At 47.3% G+C, this 18,000-nt stretch overlaps 4 protein-coding genes across 8 annotated transcripts in view; all 4 read left to right on the top strand.

Annotated features, from left to right (window-relative positions):
- Window positions 1–18,000, top strand: part of dgat2 (diacylglycerol O-acyltransferase 2) — a 659,593-nt gene that overhangs the window by 53,860 nt on the left and 587,733 nt on the right. The gene's annotated exons all lie outside the window — the stretch shown is intronic.
- LOC109928510 (kelch-like protein 24) overlaps window positions 1–18,000 on the top strand; it is a 393,202-nt gene that overhangs the window by 31,519 nt on the left and 343,683 nt on the right. The window lies entirely within an intron of this gene.
- Window positions 1–18,000, top strand: part of LOC109913774 (glycerophosphodiester phosphodiesterase domain-containing protein 5-like) — a 309,738-nt gene that overhangs the window by 10,797 nt on the left and 280,941 nt on the right. The window lies entirely within an intron of this gene.
- Window positions 4,964–6,965, top strand: LOC109918726 (P2Y purinoceptor 3). The gene has a single exon (XM_020518661.2). It carries the CDS (start codon window positions 5,004–5,006, stop codon window positions 6,000–6,002), a length of 999 nt encoding a protein of 332 aa, XP_020374250.1. The 5' UTR covers window positions 4,964–5,003; the 3' UTR covers window positions 6,003–6,965.

Below are 18,000 nucleotides of genomic sequence, written 5' to 3'. Positions count from 1 at the left end.
CCCTCAGCCTTTCCTCATAAGACCTTCCCTCCATACCAGGCAACATCCTGGTAAATCTCCTCTGCACCCTTTCCAATGCTTCCACATCCTTCCTATAATGCGGCGACCAGAACTGTACGCGATACTCCAAGTGCAGCCGCACCAGAGTTTTGTACAGCTGCAACATGACCTCATGGCTCCGAAACTCAATCCCTCTACCAATAAAACCTAACATACCGTACGCCTTCTTAACAACCCTATCAACCTGGGTGGCAACTTTCAGGGATCTATGCACATGGACATCGAGATCTTTCTGCTCATCCACACTACCAAGAATCTTACCATTAGCCCAGTACTCTGTATTCCTGTTACTCCTTCCAAAGTGAATCACCTCACACTTTTCCGCATTAAACTCCATTTGCCACCTCTCAGCCCAGCTCTGCAGCTTATCTACGTCCCTCTGTAACCTGCAACATCCTTCCGCACTATCCACAACTCCACCAACTTTGGTGTCATCCGCAAATTTACTAACCCATCCTTCTACGCCCTCATCCAGGTCATTTATAAAAATGACAAACAGCAGTGGCCCCAAAACAGATCCTTGAGGTACACCACTAGTAACTGAACTCCAGGATGAATATTTCCCATCAACCACCACCCTCTGTCTTCTTACAGCTAGCCAATTTCTGATCCAAACCGCTAAATCACCCTCAATCCCATGCCTCCGTATTTTCTGCAATAGCCTACCATGGGGAACCTTATCAAACGCTTTACTGAAATCCATATACACCACATCAACCGCTTTACCCTCATCCACCTGTTTGGTCACCTTCTCAAAGAACTCAATAAGGTTTGTGAGGCACGACCTACCCTTCACAAAACCGTGTTGACTATCCCTAATCAAATTATTCCTTTCTAGATGATTATAAATCCTATCTCTTATAATCCTTTCCAACACTTTACCCACAACCGAAGTAAGGCTCACTGGTCTATAATTACCAGGGCTGTCTCTACTCCCCTTCTTGAACAAGGGGACAACATTTGCTAGTCTCCAGTCTTCTGGCACTATTCCTGTAGACAATGACGACATAAAGATCAAAGCCAAAGGCTCTGCAATCTCCTCTCTAGCTTCCCAGAGAATCCTAGGATAAATCCCGTCCGGCCTAGGGGACTTATCTATTTTCACACTTTCCAGAATTGCTAACACCTCCTCCTTATGAACCTCAATCCCATCTAGTCTAATGGCCTGTATCTCAGTATTCTCCTCGACTACATTGTCTTTTTCCTGTGTGAATACTGACGAAAAATATTCATTTAGCACCTCTCCTATCTCTTCGGACTCCACGCACAACTTCCCACTACTGTCCTTGACCGGCCCCAATCTTACTCTAGTCATTCTTTTATTCCTGACATACCTATAGAAAGCTTCAGGGTTTTCCTTGATCCTACCTGCCAAAGACTTCTCATGTCCCCTCCTGGCTCTTCTTAGCTCTCTCTTTAGGTCCTTCCTGGCTAACTTGTAACTCTCAAGCGCCCTAACTGAGCCTTCATGCCTCATCTCTACATAAGCCTCCTTCTTCCTCTTGACAAGAGATTCAACTTCTTTAGTAAACCACTGTTCCCTCGCTTGACCACTTCCTCCCTGCCTGACAGGTACATACTTCTCAAGGACACGCAGTAGCTGTTCCTTGAACAAGCTCCACATTTCAATTGTGCCCAGCCCCTGCAGTTTCCTTCTCCATCCTATGCATCCTAAATCTTGCCTCATCGCCTCATAATTGCCTTTCCCCCAGCTATAACTCTTGCCCTGTGGTATATACCGATTCCTTTCCATCGCTAAAGTAAACGTAACCGAATTGTGGTCACTATCACCAAAGTGCTCACCTACCTCCAAATCTAACACCTGGCCTGGTTCAATACCCAGTACCAAATCCAATGTGGCCTCGCCTCTTGTTGGCCTATCTACATACTGTGTCGGGAAACCCTCCTGCACACATTGGACAAAAACTGACCCATCTAAAGTACTCGAACTATAGCGTTTCCAGTCAATATTTGGAAAGTTAAAGTCCCCCATAACAACTACCCTGTTACTTTCGCTCCTATCCAGAATCATCTTTGCAATCTTTTCCTCTACATCTCTGGAACTTTTTGGAGGCCTATAGAAAACTCCCAACAGGGTGACCTTTCCTTTCCTGTTTCTAACCTCAGCCCATACTACCTCAGTAGACGAGTCCTCATCAAACGTCCTTTCTGCCACCGTAATACTGTCCTTGACTAACAATACCACACCTCCCCCTCTTTTACCACCTTCCCTGATCTTACTGAAACATCTAAACCCCGGAACCTGCAACAACCATTCCTGTCCCTGCTCTATCCATGTCTCCGAAATGGCCACAACATCGAAGTCCCAGGTACCAACCCATGCTGCAAGTTCACCCACCTTATTCCGGATGCTCCTGGCATTGAAGTAGACACACTTCAAAGCACCTTCCTGCCTGCCGGTACACTCCTGCGACCTTGAAACCTTATTTATGACCTCACTACTCTCAACTTCCTGTACACTGGAGCTACAATTCAGGTTCCCATCCCCCTGTTGAATTAGTTTAAACCCTCCCGAAGAGCATTAGCAAATTTCACCCCCAGGATATTGGTACCCCTCTGGTTCAGGTGTAGACCATCCCGTTTGTAGAGGTCCCACCTGTCCCAGAATGAGCCCCAATTATCCAGGTATCTGAATCCCTCCCTCCTGCACCATCCCTGTAGCCACGCGTTCAACTGCTCCCTCTCCCTATTCCTCGCCTCGCTAGCACGTGGCACGGGTAACAAACCAGAGATAACAACTCTGTTTGTTCTAGCTCTAAGCTTCCACCCTAGCTCCTTGAATTTCTGCCTTACATCCCCATCCCTTTTCCTACCTATGTCGTTGGTGCCTATATGGACCACGACTTGGGGCTGCTCCCACTCCCGCTTAAGGATCCTGAAAACACGATCCGAGACATCACGGACCCTGGCACCTGGGAGGCAACACACCAACCGCGAGTCTCTCTCGTTCCCACAGAATTTCCTATCTGTCCCCCGAACTATGGAGTCCCCAATGACTAATGCTCTCCTCCTCTCCCCCCTTCCCTTCTGAGCAACAGGGACAGATTCTGTGCCAGAGACCTGTACCCCATGGCTTACCCCTGGTAAGTCGTCCCCCCACAACAGTATCCAAAACGGTATACTTGTTTTTGAGGGAAATGGCCACAGGGGATCCCTGCACTGTCTGCCTGTTCCCTTTCCATCCCCTGACATCTACTTTTTTCTTGTACCTGAGGTGTGACTACGTCCCCGTAACTCCTCTCAATTACCCCCTCAGCCTCCCGAATGATCCGAAGTTCATCCAGCTCCAGCTCCAGTTCTCTAACACGGTTTCCGATGAGCTGGAGTTGGGTGCACTTCCCGCAGGTGAAGTCAGTGGGGACACTAGTGGTGACCCTTACCTCCCACATTCTACAGGAGGAGCATACAACTGCCCTAACGTCCATTCCCACTGTTCTGAATTCCCAGACAGACAAATTAAAAAAAAACTAGTAACCTTATCAAATCAGCGCTCAGAACCTTTTTTTTGGTTAGAGGAGTAGGATGGGTGGGAGACACTACCTAGGTAGTGTTTCGGGTAAAGCAACCGCCCAAATATATTACCTCACTTACTCCAAAACTGGAGTCACGCGAGGTAGGACTTTTATAATCGAAAAGCTCACCTTCCCAGGCTGCCCTCGCGCTTCCGGACTCCCGCCGCTGAAACAACTGAAACGAGCAAACGTTTTACACAGAGGGTGATTTATGTGTGCAATGAAATTCTGGAGGAAGTGGTGGATGTGGGTACAGTTACAACATTTAAAAGAAGTAACGATGAGGGCAGAGTAGTGAACGTGATCTATGGACTTCAGTAAGGCGTTCAACAAGGTTCTTCATGGTAGACTGGTTAGCAAGGTGAGAGCACATGGAATAGAGAGAGAACTAGCCATTTGGATACAAAACTGACCCAAATGTAGAAAACAGAGAGCGGTGGCTACTTTTGGAATACTGCATACAATTCTGGTCTCCCTGCTATGGGAAGGATGTTGTGAAACTTGGAAGGGTTCAGGATTTACGAAGATGTTGCCTGGGTTGGAGGGTTTGAGCTATAGGGAGACACTGAATAGGCTGGGGCTATTCTCCCTGGAGCATATGAGTCTGAGGGGTGACCTTATAAAGGTTTATAAAATCATGAGGGGCATGGATAGGGTGAATAGGCAAGGTCTTTTCCCCAGGGTGGGGGAGTCCAAAACTAGAGGGCATAGGTTTAAGATGAGAGGAGAAAGATTTAAAAGGGACTTGAGGAATAACTTTTTCATACAGAGCATGGTGCATGTGTGGAATGAGCTGTCAGAGGAAGCGATGGAGACGGGTACAATTACAATATTTAAAAGACATTGGGATGGGTACATGAATAGGATGGGTTTGGAGGAAAATGGAACAAAAACAAAGTTGCTGGAAAAGCTCAGCAGGTCTGGCAGCATCTGTGGAGGAGAAAACAGAGTTAACGTTTCAGGTCCGGTGACCCTTCCTCAGAAATTTTACAGCAAGCGTCGTTGTTTTGGTTTTTATTTAGAGGAAAATGGGCCAAATGCTGGCAAGTGGGACTAGGTCAGATTGGGATACCTGGTTGGTGTGGATGAGTTGGACTGAAGGGTCTGTTTCCACGCTGTATGACTCTATGACTCCAGTACCCTGAGTGATCATTGGGGTTTTATCAAGAATCAGGTGTAATTTGTTTTGGGGGTGATGGTTGAATGGTGAGGGTATTGGGGGATAAAGAATCGAGGCATGTAATTGGGGTTGGGGCACACATTCAACTATTATCAAACTGAATGGAGGAACAGGCCTGAGGGGCCGAATGGCTTCTTCCTGTTGCCGAGGCTTCCTATTCAAATTTTGCTTTTTGTTTGCACAGGGCCGAGCGAGAGGAGTAGCAATCGTAGCATTCAGGAGACAGGAACATGAATGATTCCACCCATGGACTTCGGCCCAGCCCTCCGAGCAAAGGCTGCACATATCAAGAGAAATTCAAGAACATTCTACTGCCCGTCACCTACTCAGTGGTGCTCGTACTTGGCCTGACTCTAAACCTGACGGTCATTGTTCAGATCTGGCTCTCTCAGAAGCCGTTGACCAGGAATGCCATTTACATGGTTAACTTGGCCACGGCCGACATCCTGTACGTCTGCTCCCTACCGCTCCTGATCTACAACTACATTCACATGGACTACTGGCCCTTTGGCGAGACCCTGTGCAAGGCCACCCGCTTCCTCTTCTACGCCAACCTACACGGGAGCATTCTCTTCCTCACCTGCATCAGCTTGCAACGGTACATTGGCATCTGCCACCCGCTGAGCACCTGGCATAAGAAGCGGGGCCCTGGGTTTGCATGGGCAGTCTGTGGCCTGATTTGGGCCTTTGTGGTGGCAGTGTGCGCTCCCACCTGGAAATTTGCTTCCACCGGGATCCAGCGCAACAGGACCGTGTGTTATGACCTGAGCAGCCCCGAGCAGTCCCTTTATTACTTCCCATATGGAATTACCCTGACGGTGGTAGGCTTTACCATCCCATTCACCGGACTACTGGCATGTTACTGTGCCATGGCAATGGAGCTCTCCAAACCTGACCAGGCGCTGGGCCACGCCATCCGCCGCAAGAAGAGCAAGGCCCTGAGGATGATTGTCATCGTGGCCGTAGCCTTCATCATTAGCTTCTTGCCTTTCCATCTGACTAAGACCGCCTATCTCATCATCCGCGCTCAGAGCTCCGTCTCCTGCCTGATGCAACAAGGTTTTGCCCGGGCCTACAAGGCCACGAGGCCTCTGGCGAGCATGAACAGCGTCATGGACCCCATCCTGTTCTACTTCACCCATGAGAAGCTCAGGCAGAGCACACGCTTGCTGTTGCAAAGGGTCAACACCAACCTGAAGGCTAGGGTGCGCAAGAATGAGGAGCGATGAGACCTGACCTCCCTCACCTTTGTCCAGCTACATCAGCCAACTTGGGCAGAGCCTGGTTAAGTTAGTCTGATTGAATTGGACCAGTACATCCCACCCAGTGATAGCCACACGCCTGACTGCGTGGCATGATTTGGAGGATTGACACGGTTGGAGTGTGGCCTGCATGAGCCGCGTTTGTGAACAAGCAACATCTGACACAACGCGCTACCACCTGAGCCCCAGATGCTGGCAACTGAGCACTGGAGTAAGTGTGATGGCCAGAGATAAGCAACTGCATTGGCAATGCACTGACACAGACTCTTGTTTTAACCCAAACTGCAGATGCAACCAACATTTCATCCCTCATTACACAAAATTAAAGTACATAAATCACTTTAAAAAGAGGGATTGCAAGTATTTGTGACTCAAAAATTGGTTCTTTCCTAAGCATGGACCTTGGTGTTTAGACTCATTCCAATTCTGAGCCTTTCGATTTTTGGATATCTTTGACTGCATTCCCAGTCTTTCATCTCTTCACCCAAAGTATGGTATCTTCTTGGGTTACATAAAGACATAACTACTGTTTACCACATCCATAACTTTCACTCTACCTCAGCTCATCTGCTGGTGAAACCTGACTTCATGCATTTGTTACATTTGGACTTGACCTCTAGATGGTCTCACACATTCTACCCTCAGTAACCTTGATGCCATCCAAAGTTTGCCATGAGTCCTAACTCACAGCGAGTCCCTTTCCCCTGTTATCCTTGTGTGCTGCTAACCAGCATTGACTCCAGGTCAACAAACATTTTGGTTTTGAAATTCTCATTCTTGTTTTCAAATCCTTTTGTGGTCTCACCCAGTCTCTCAACCCTCCAGGTACTGTGTGCGGTTCTGGTCACTGCAAAATGTGATTGCATTGGAGAGGGTGCAGAAGAGATTCACCAGGATACTGCCTGGGATGGAGCATTTCAGCGATGAAGAGAGAGGCTGGATGAGCTTGGGTTGTTTTCCTTAGAAAAGAGAAGGCTGAGGAGTTGGTGGGGAGGGACCTGATTGAGGTGTATAAGATTATGAGGGTCATGGACAGAGATAAGAAGCAACAAGCAGAAATTGCTGGTGGAACTCAGCAGGTCTGCTAGCATCTGTAAAGACAGAAAGCAGAATTAACCTTTCGAATCCAGTGCTCCTTCTTCATAACTATTGGTACAGAAAGCAACTGTTCCCCTTTGTTGAAGGGTCAATAAATAATTTTAAGGTGAAGGGCAGGAGGTTTAGAAGGGATTTGAGGAAATGTGTTTTTTTGCCCAGAGAGAGGTGGGAATCTGGGAGGCATTGCCTGGGAGGGTATTTGAGGCAGGAAACCTCACAAACTTTAAAAAGTATTTGGACGAGCACTTGAAATGTCATAGTATTCAAGGCTTTGGGCCAAGTGTGGGAACGTGGGATTAGTGCAGGTTCAGTGTCATTTTGTCAGCACAGACTCATATGATTCTATGGTTCCCACACTCCTCAAATTCTGGCCTTTTGAGCATCCCTGATTTTAATCACTCCATCATTAACAACAAGATCCTCAGTTGCTTAGGTCCCAAGTTCTGACTGTTCCACCACCTACTTGTCAGCCTCACTTTATGCTAGTAATCATGATGTGAAGGTACTGGTGTTGGACAAAAGTCTTCACCTGAGGAAGGAGCAGTGCTCCGAAAGCTTGTGATTTCAAACAAACCTGTTGAACTATAGCCTGGTGTCATGTGACTTCTGACTTTATTCTTGTAAAACACTGCTGTAAGCCTCTACTTCTTTATGTTAACCTTGAATCATCATCTCCTTCAGTGGCTCTGTATTATATTTTGTGAACAAACGCTTCTGTGAAACTACTTTCATTGCATTAATGTTACCAGATAAATATAATTTGTTGGAAAAGTTGCAGATACTTTAAATGTCAATATGAAACCGCGGCATGTTCATCTGTCCAACTTTTCAGAAGCCACTTAAGCTCATATACAAATTGACTTTTCTTTTTACCTTCTACCAGTTCTTGAACCACCTCATTATGATTTCTAGGGATGAATTATTTTGCATTATAAAAATAAAATACTGCAGATGCTGGAAATCTGAAACACACACAGAGAAGGCTGAATGAACTCAGCAGGTCAGAGGAGAGAGAGACAAAGTTAACTTCTTGAGTGTGGAATAGTTCTGAAAGTGGAGTCACCAGACTTGAAACATTAACTCTATTTCTCTCTCCACAGATACTGCCAAACCTTCTCCAGCATTGCCTGTGCTTATTTCAGATTTCCAGCCACTGCAGTGTTTTGGTTGTATGCTTGTAAGGGAAACTTAATGAGGATTGAGGGAGAAAGGAACAGGAGGGTATGGTAGTGGGGTTAAATGAAGAACAAATGGGAGGATGTTCATATGGGCCAGATGGATCAAATGGCTTGTTTCTGTACTGTCAGTACTTTGTAAAGGAAATTGTACAGGGTTCTCCCAGACCCTGGGAAATTGGGAGATGTGATTTCGACTTCTCTTCATTGACAATGTGTTTTCTTGGCTGAGAGGATTCTATTGTAATGCAAATAAGGAGGTGAAATATTCGTCAATTTGCACATATTATTTTTCTTTAATTTATTTTTTCATGGGATGTGAGTATTTGTTATCCATTCCTAATCACCTTGAACTGAGTGGCTTACTTAGGCCATTGCAGAGAGTTGTTCAGAGCCAACTACATCGCTGTGGGTCTGGAGTCACATATAGGACAGACTAGGTAAGGACAGCATTTATTGCCCGTTCCTAGTTGCCCTTGAGAAAGTGGTGGTAAACTGCCTTCTTGAACTGCTCTGTCCATGTGCTGTAGGTCGAATCACAGTGCCATTAGGGAGGGAATTCCAGGATTTTGACCCAGTGACAGTGAAAGAACAGTGATATATTTCCAAGTCAGTAGTTTGGAGGGGAACTTGAGGGGGTGGTGTTCCCATGTATCTGCTGCTCTTGACCTTCTAGATGGAAGTGGTTGTGGGTTTGGATGGTGTTGTCTAAGGATATTTGGTGAATTTCTGCAGCACATCTTGTGGATAATACATACTGCTGTTACTGAGCGTCGGTGGTAGGGGGAGTGGATGTGGTGCCAATCAAGCGGTTGCTTTGTCCTGGATGGTGTCAAATTTCTTGAGTGTTGTTGGAGCTGCACCCATCCAGGCAAGTGGGGAGTATTCCATCACACTCCTGACTTGTGCCTTTATAGATGGCATGAGATAATAGAACCAGTTAGGAAACGATGAGCTGAATGGCCTCTTTTGGTGCCATAACAATTCTGTAATTCTCTGAGATTCATTGTCCTAAAGTTGAAGTTCATTTGCACTATGTTTTGATTTGTAGATTTCCTTATTTTAACTAATAAAACCACTGAGGAAAAAAAACATGGTTGTTCAGCTGTTTTTGGCCTGGGTTGAGGTGAAAGATTGATAAACGAGCTTCCCCTCCAGCCCACGGGAATTTCCCTCAGTTGGAGAGTTCGTTCTCTGCCTTCATTCACTAAGTGTCACTAACTGCTGCTGATTCACAGGGCCGGGAATTCAAGGCTCCACACCAAGGACGTGAGCCCATGATCCAGTCTGACACACCTAGTGCAGTATCAAGGGAGTGCCACTCTGTTAGAAGGTACTGTCTTTTGGAACAGGTGCCAAATGAGGCCTCACACGTCATCATGGAAGTTGTCCTTTTAATTCACTCATGGAAGGTGGATTCACTCATGGAAGGTGAACATCAGCGGCTGGGTCCAGCATTTATTGCCCGTCCCTAGTTGCCCCTTGAGAAGGTGATGGTGAGCTGCCTTCTTGAGCCTCTGCAGTCCATGTGCTGTGGGTGGACCCACAGTGCCATTAGGGAGGGAATTCCAAGATTTTGACCCAACAACAGTGAAGGAACGGTGATATATTTCCAAGTCAGGATGGTGAGTGGCTTGGAGGGGAATTTGCAGGTGGTGGTGTTCCCATGTATCTGCTGCCCTTATCCTTCTAGATGGAAGTGGTTGTGGGTTTGGAAGGTGCCCTCGAAGGAGCCCTGGTGAGTTTTGTGAAGATTCTGCACAAAGGCAAAGTACCACAGGTGCTAGGAATCCAAAATCTAAAGAAGAGACAGGAGGCATGGGACACATTCAGGCAGCATCAATAGCGAGAGAAGCAGAGTTTCTGATGAATGATCTATCACATCATGAAATCATAGATCATAGAATCCCTATAGTGTGGAAGCAGGCCATTCAGCCCATCAAGTCCACACTGACCCTCCAAAGAGCGTCCCTCCAACCCCCAGTCCCCTACCCTATCCCTGAAACCTTGCACTTACCATGGCTAACCCACCCAGCCTGCACATCCCTGGACACTGTGGCAATTTAGCAAGGCCAATCCACCCTAACCTGCACATCTTTGGACAGTGGGAGGAAACTGGAGGAATCCCACACAGACACAGGGAGAACGTACAAACTCCACACAGACAGTTGCCCAAGGCTGGAATTGAACTCGGATCCCTGGTGCTGTGTGGGAGTTGTGCTGACCACTGAGCCACCGTGCTGCTGGAGTTTACACCTCCACAAAGGTCATATTTTCTGGTGAAATTGGCAGCCTGTCTGACATTCCAAAAATCAATAAATAATTGACAGCTAAGCTTCTGAAGAAGGCGATTGATCCAAATATTACACTGCCTACTCTGACTGTCTTGAGCAGTTGGATATGATTCACATTACTTTGCCTTTTCACAAAGTTGTTTTACAATCAGACCATAATAAGATGTAGGAGCAGAAGTGGGCCATTCAGGCCATCAAGTCTGCTCCGCCATTTGTTGAGATCGTGGCTGATCTGATAATCCTCAACCCCACGTTCCTGCCTTTTCCCCATAACCGCTGATTCCCTTATTGATTAAAAATCCATCTGTCTCAGCCTTGAATATACTGAATGGCCCAGGCTCGACAGCCTTTGTGATAAAAAAATTCCACAGATTTACTCGCCTTGGAGAAAAGAAATTCCTACTCATCTCTGCCTTAAATGTGTGACCCCTTATTCTGAGAAGATGCCCTCTGCTCCGAGACTTTCCCACAAGGAAGAACAACCTTTCTCCATCTACCTTGAAAACCTCTGAGAATCTTATATTTTTCAAAATGGTCTCCTCTCATTCTCCTAAAGTCCAATGAGAACAGGCCCAATCTACTCAAGCTCTCTTTATAAGTCAATTCCTTCATACCGACTGTCAGCCCAGTGGACCTTCTCTGGGCTGCCTCCAATGCCAGTATCTTTCTTTAGATAAGGAGCCCAAAACTATTCACTGTATTCCAGCTGTGGTCCGAGTAGTGGAGATAGTAGGAACTGCAGATGCTGGAGAATCTGAGATAACAAGGTGTAGAGCTGGATGAACACAGCAGGCCAAGCAGCATCAGAGGAGCAGGAAGGCTGATGTTTCTGGCCTAGACCCTTTCTGATGAAGCCTGCTGTGTTCATCCAGTTCTACTACTTGTTATCTCAGATTCTCCAGCATCTGCAGTTCCTACTATCTCCCTAATTTTATACTCCATTGCCTTTGAAATAAAGGCCAATATTCTATCTCCTTTCCCTATTACCCACTGAAGTTGGATGCATGTTGTAGCAGACACCCCCCCACTACAAACTCCTCCCCTCGACACCAGAGATGATAACCTCCAATTTATGCCTGCCCATTGGCCGTTATACCGTTGTAAAATGATGCAGAGGAGATAGGCAGCTAACTAATACTCTTCAATGGCCACTTTGCAAGGCTACTGTGATTTAACAAGCATCGGAATTGTATCGCTATGTTATTTTTGCCGATGACGTCAAGGCAGGCTCCCAGTGTCCATTTCAGGAAGGTCCCAGGGCCCAAGAAGGGGCCCACCTGCTATGGTCCAAGCACCCCCTCTGCCCCACACAGGCAGACACACAGACAGGTGCGCATGCATACACACACTCTTGCACACACACACACACGCTCACACTCACACTCACACTCTCACATAGAACATAGAACATAGAACATTACAGCTCAGTACAGGCCCTTCGGCCCTCGATGTTGCGCCGACCTGTGAAACCAATCTGAAGCCCATCTAACCTACACTATTCCATTATCATCCATATGTTTATCCAATGACCATTTAAATGCCCTTAAAGTTGGCGAGTCTACTACTTTCACAGGCAGGGCATTCCATGCCCTTACTACTCTCTGAGTAAAGAACCTACCTCTGACATCTGTCCTATATCTATCACCCCTCAATTTAAAGCTATGTCCCCTCGTGCTAGCCATCACCATCCGAGGAAAAAGGCTCCCACTGTCCACCCTATCTAATCCTCTGATCATCTTGTTTGTCTCTATTAAGTCACACCTTAACCTTCTTCTCTCTAACGAAAACAGCCTCAAGTCCCTCAGCCTTTCCTCATAAGACCTTCCCTCCATACCAGGCAACATCCTGGTAAATCTCCTCTGCACCCTTTCCAATGCTTCCACATCCTTCCTATAATGCAGTGGCCAGAACTGTACGCAATACTCCAAGTGCGGCCGCACCAGAGTTTTGTACAGCTGCAACATGACCTCATGGCTCCGAAACTCAATCCCTCTACCAATAAAACCTAACATACTGTACGCCTTCTTAACAACGTTATCAACCTGGGTGGCAACTTTCAGTGATCTATGCACATGGACACCGAGATCTTTCTGCTCATCCACACTACCAAGAATCTTACCATTAACCCAGTACACACACACACAACACACACACTCACACACACATTCTCGCGCACACACACACACACACACATGCGCGCGCACACACACACACACACTCACACACTCTCACTCTTACACACACACGCACACTCTCTCACACGCGCACAAACACACTCACGCACACACACACACTCGCACACACACACACACGCGCACACACACTCTCACACGCACACACACTAACACACGCTTACACACACATACATACACACTCACGCACACACACACTCACACACGCGCACACACACGCACACACACACGCTCACACACACACACATGCACAGACACACATTCTCACCCTCACACACACGCGCACACACACACGTGCGCGCGCACACACATGCACACTCACACACACACTAACACACGCTCACACACACACACTCACACTCACACACACACTCTCTCACAAACACACACACTCTCACACACACACACTCTCACACACATACTCTCTCATGCACACACTCACATACACACTCTCACACACACACTCTCACACACTCTCTCATACACACACACACTCTCACACACACTCACAGACACACACACTCTCACATGCGCACACACACACAAGTGCACACACACACACATACACACACACACACTCACACACACACAGACACACGGGCATGCGTGCACATACAGCAGAGTTGATGCTTCCAGTCAGTGGGCACCTGCCTAGCTATCTTCAATATATTAATTTTCTTTCTTTATTCATTCATGGGGAGGTGTGTGTCACTGGGAGGACGAGCATTTGTTGTCCATCTCGAATTGCCTGTGATCTGAACATCTCAGTCTGCCACTTCAGAGTGCAGCGGAGAGTCATAGAGTTATAAAGCACAGGAACAGACCATCTGCTCCAACTCGACCACGCTGACCAGATATCCTAAACTGACCTAGTCCCATTTGCCAGAGTTTGGCCCATATCCCTCTAAACCCTTCCTATTCATGTACCCATCCAGATGCCTTTTAAATGTTATAATTGTACCAGCCTCCACCACTTCCTCTGGCAGCTCATTCCATACACGCACCACCCTCTGCGTGAAAAAGTTGCCCCTTAGGTCCCTTTTAAATCTTTCCCCTCTCAATTATAACTCTGGACTCCCCTACCCTGTGGATGCCCCTCAAACACATTGTTATGCGTCTGGAGTCACATGTAGGCCAGACCAGATAAGGACAGCAGATTTCCTTCCCTAAAGGACACAGTGAGCCAGATGGGTATGACAATGACAATAGTTGTCATTGTTACCAATATAACCATCAGACTTTAATTTCCAAGTTGAATTAATTCCTCAACAGCCGTGCTGCAATAGGTAATTAAAATTGCATTTCCAGACCATCATTTCAGATGGGGTTTCCATGTATTATTATCACTACCACTGCCTCTTATCTTTTGTGAGGGCCTCAATTAGAAGGACCCCTCTGCTTCTCCATCCAACACCTCCCCGGCACTTCCTTACCTGGTCTGCCCCACATGCGACTCCAGATGGATTGATTCTTAACTGCCCTTGGGGCAATTAGGGGTACGGATGTGAACGTGAGCCAAGTGGACCCCTGCCAACCTGCCCTGGCACATTGTTGAAACAACAAAAGAAGATTGAAAAACAGCCCTCACCTCCCCAAAGCCCCCCACATGCTCCACTTCATAGAACCTCTATAGGATGGAAGCAGGCCATTCAGCCCATTGCGTCCACACTGACCCCCTCCCCTCCCCTCCCCTGTAATTCCCACAGCTAATCACCAGGCCTGCACATCTTTGGACTGTGGGAGGAAACCGGAGCACCCGGAGGAAACCCATGCAGACACGGGGAGAATGTGCAAACTCCACACAGGCGGTCACCCGAGGGTGGAATCGAACCCAGGTCCCTGGCGCTGTGAGGCAGCAGTGCTAACCACCATGCCACCCTCATCTTCACACAGGAGTCTCGACAATAGTTAAGGAATACTGTTAAATGTTTATTGGATGAAGTGGCTGAGGTACAGTTTGCCACATTTGCTCATGACACATAGGTAGATGAGAAAGTAAGTTGTGATGAGGGCAGAATGAGGATACAGAAAGATTTGGAGATAGTAGGAACTGCAGATGCTGGAGAATCCGCGACAACAAGGTGCAGGGCTGGATGAACACAGCAGGCCAAGCAGCATCATAGGAGCAGAAAGGGTGACGTTTCGGGCCTAGACCCTTCATCAGATGAACGTCAGTCTTTCTGCTCCTATGATGCTGCTTGGTCTGCTGTATACAGAAAGATTTAGGCAGGTTGATTAAATGGAAAAAGATGTGGCAATTGGAGCATCATGTGGGAAAATGCAAAAATACCCATTTCGCAGGCAGGATTAAAAATAGCAGATTATCTAAATGGTGGGAGATTGCAGAACTCGGAGATGTAGAGGATCTGAGGTGTGTTTTGCAAAAGGTTAGTGTGCAGATACAGCAAGTAATTAGGAAACTCTTAGAATGTTATCAGTGATTGCAAGTGGAATTGATACAAATATATGAGGAAGTAGTGGCTTCATTATACAGAGCACTGGTGAGATCACATCTGGAGTGCTGTGTGCAGTACTGGTTACCTTATTTAAGAAGATTATCAATGCAGCGCATTTCAGAGACGGTTTACCAGATTACTACCTGGAAGGGGTGGGCTATTTTATGAGGGAAAGGTGGACAGACTGGGCTTGGATTAGCTGCAGTTAAGAAGTGTAAGAGATAACAGTGTGTGGAACTGAAGGAGCACAGCGGGCCAGGCAGCATCAGAGGAGCAGGAAAGTTGAAGTGTAAGAGGCAACTTGTTTGAAACATGTAAGATCCTGAGGTGTCTTGACAGGTTCTATGTGGAGAGGAACTAGAACTCGGGGTCACTGTTTAAAAATCAGAGGTCGCCCTTTAAGATCGAGATCATGGGAACTTACTTTTATGAGGGGGATGAGACCCTGGAACTCTCTTCCTTAAAAGGTGGGAAAAGCGGAGTCCTTGAATATTTTTAAGGCAGAGTTTGATAGATTCTCAATAAACGAGGGGTTTTAAAAGGTTATCGAGGGCAGGCAGGAATGTAAATCGAGGTTGCAGCCATGATCTTATTGAATGTTGGAGCAGGCTCCTGGGGTTGAAAAGCTTCATCCTGTTCCCAATATCTATGTTTGCACTTCATACTTTTCATTTGGAACTTCTGTGCTAGTTTTCTCATTCAGTTCTGAGTTATTAGAACTCAGGCTTGACTATGGCATCCTCTCGTGGTAAAACCCACTCATTACAATTTTAAGCAAAAGCCAGAACTGGATAACACAGGAACAAAAACAAAGTTGCTGGAAAAGCTCAGCAGGTCTGGCAGCATCTGTGGAGGAGAAAACAAGAGTTAATGTTTTGGGTCCGGTGACCCTTCCTCAGAACTGGATAACACAGTGTGGAGCTGGAGGAACACAGCAGGCCAGGCAGCATCAGAGGAGCAGGAAAGCTGATGTTTCGGGTCGGGACCCTTCTTCAGAAATGGGGGAGGGGAAGGGGGCTCTGAAATAAGTAAAGTTTGGGCGGGGCGGCTGGGCTGGGGAAGGTAGGTGGGATGGTGATAGCAGGTAGGCAGTGGTAGGGATTGGTCAGTGAGGTGGGAGGAGCAGATAGGTGGGAGAGAAGACGGACAGGTTGAGGAGGCAGGGATGAGAGGGAGGGTTGGTCTTGGGATGAGGCTGGGGGTGGGGAGATTTTGAAACTAGTGAATTGGCTGTGAGCAAAGACAGGGTGTGGGACTAAATCACCTCATTGTTGCAGCACATTCAGCCCATCGTACCTAGATTGGCTCTTCAAACGAACATCATTACCCAGTGGCAATCTCCTGATTTCTTCCCACACACATGCGTACCATTTCTATACAATGCCCATTGTGAATGCGTCAGTTGAACCTGCCCCCATCCCCATTTCCAGACAGTGCATTCCAGACCCTAACTACATGCTGGGTGAAAAAGCATGTTCTGACATCAGAGACAGTAGGAACTACCGACGCTGGAGAATCTGAGATAACAAGGTGTAGAGCTGGATGAACACAGCAGGCCAAGCAGCATCAGAGGAGCAGGAAAGCTGACGTTTCGGGCCTAGACCCTTCTTCAGAAATGGGGGAGGGGAAGGGGGCTCTGAAATAAATAGAGGGGGAGGCGATGATGAAAGGTGGATAGAGGAGCAGATAGGTGAAGAGGAGACAGACAGGTCAAGGAGGCGGGGATGGAGCCAGTAAAGGTGAGTGTAGGTAGGGAGTTGGGATGGGGGTTGGTGAGTGAGGAGGGAGGGGCAGGTAGGTGGGAGGGAAGATGCACAGGTCAAGGAGGCGGGGATGAGGCTAGTAGAGGTGAGGTGAGTGTAGGCAGGAAGTGGGGGTGGAGCTTGGTCAGTGAGGTGGGAGGAGTGGATAGGTGGGAGAAAAGATGGAGAGGTCAAGGAGGCGGGGACGAGGGGGCGCTGCTGGTCTTGGGATGAGATTTTGAAGCTCATAAAGTCCACTTTGAGACCATTGGGTTGTAGGGTTCCCAGGCGGAATATGAGGTGCTGTTCCTCCAGTTTTCTGGTGGCATCATTGTGGCACTGGAGGAGGCCCAGGATGGACATGTTGTCCAAGGAGTGGGAGGGGGAGTTGAAGTGGTTCGTGACTGGGAGGTGTTGTCATTTGTCACAAACCGAGCGTAGGTGCTCCACAAAGCGGTCTCCGAGCCTCCGCTTGGTTTCCCCGATGCAGAGGAGGCCACATTGGTAACAGGGGATACAATAGACCACATCAGCGAATGTTCAGGTGAACATCTGTTTAACGTGACTTCACTCTTGCTTCTTTTGCAGATCACTTTAAATCTACGTCCCCCCTCATTCTTGAACCTCTCGCGAGCCGGAACAGCTTCACCGATCAACTGTATTAATTATCCAGCCCGCTCATGATTTGAAAACCTTTATCGAATCTCCTCTCAGCCTTCTTTTCTCCAAGGAGAATACTCCTGACTGCTTTATTCCACTTTAGACTGCTTCATTGCCAAAAGAGCCTGTCAATGCTGTTTTGTTTTGCATCATGAACATGAATTCCCTGTATCAGAGTCATAGAGCTGTACTGCATGGAAACAGACCCTTTGATCCAACTCGTCAATGCCAAACAGACATCCTAAATTAATCCAGAGATAGTAGGAACTGCAGATGCTGGAGAATCCGAGACAACAAGGTGCAGGGCTGGATGAACACAGCAGGCCAAGCAGCATCATAGGAGCAGAG

The sequence above is a fragment of the Rhincodon typus genome, chromosome 6 (genome assembly GCF_021869965.1).
Source record: "Rhincodon typus isolate 14 chromosome 6, sRhiTyp1.1, whole genome shotgun sequence".
NCBI lineage: Eukaryota > Metazoa > Chordata > Chondrichthyes > Orectolobiformes > Rhincodontidae > Rhincodon > Rhincodon typus.
This window is presented reverse-complemented; position numbering and strand designations above follow the sequence as displayed.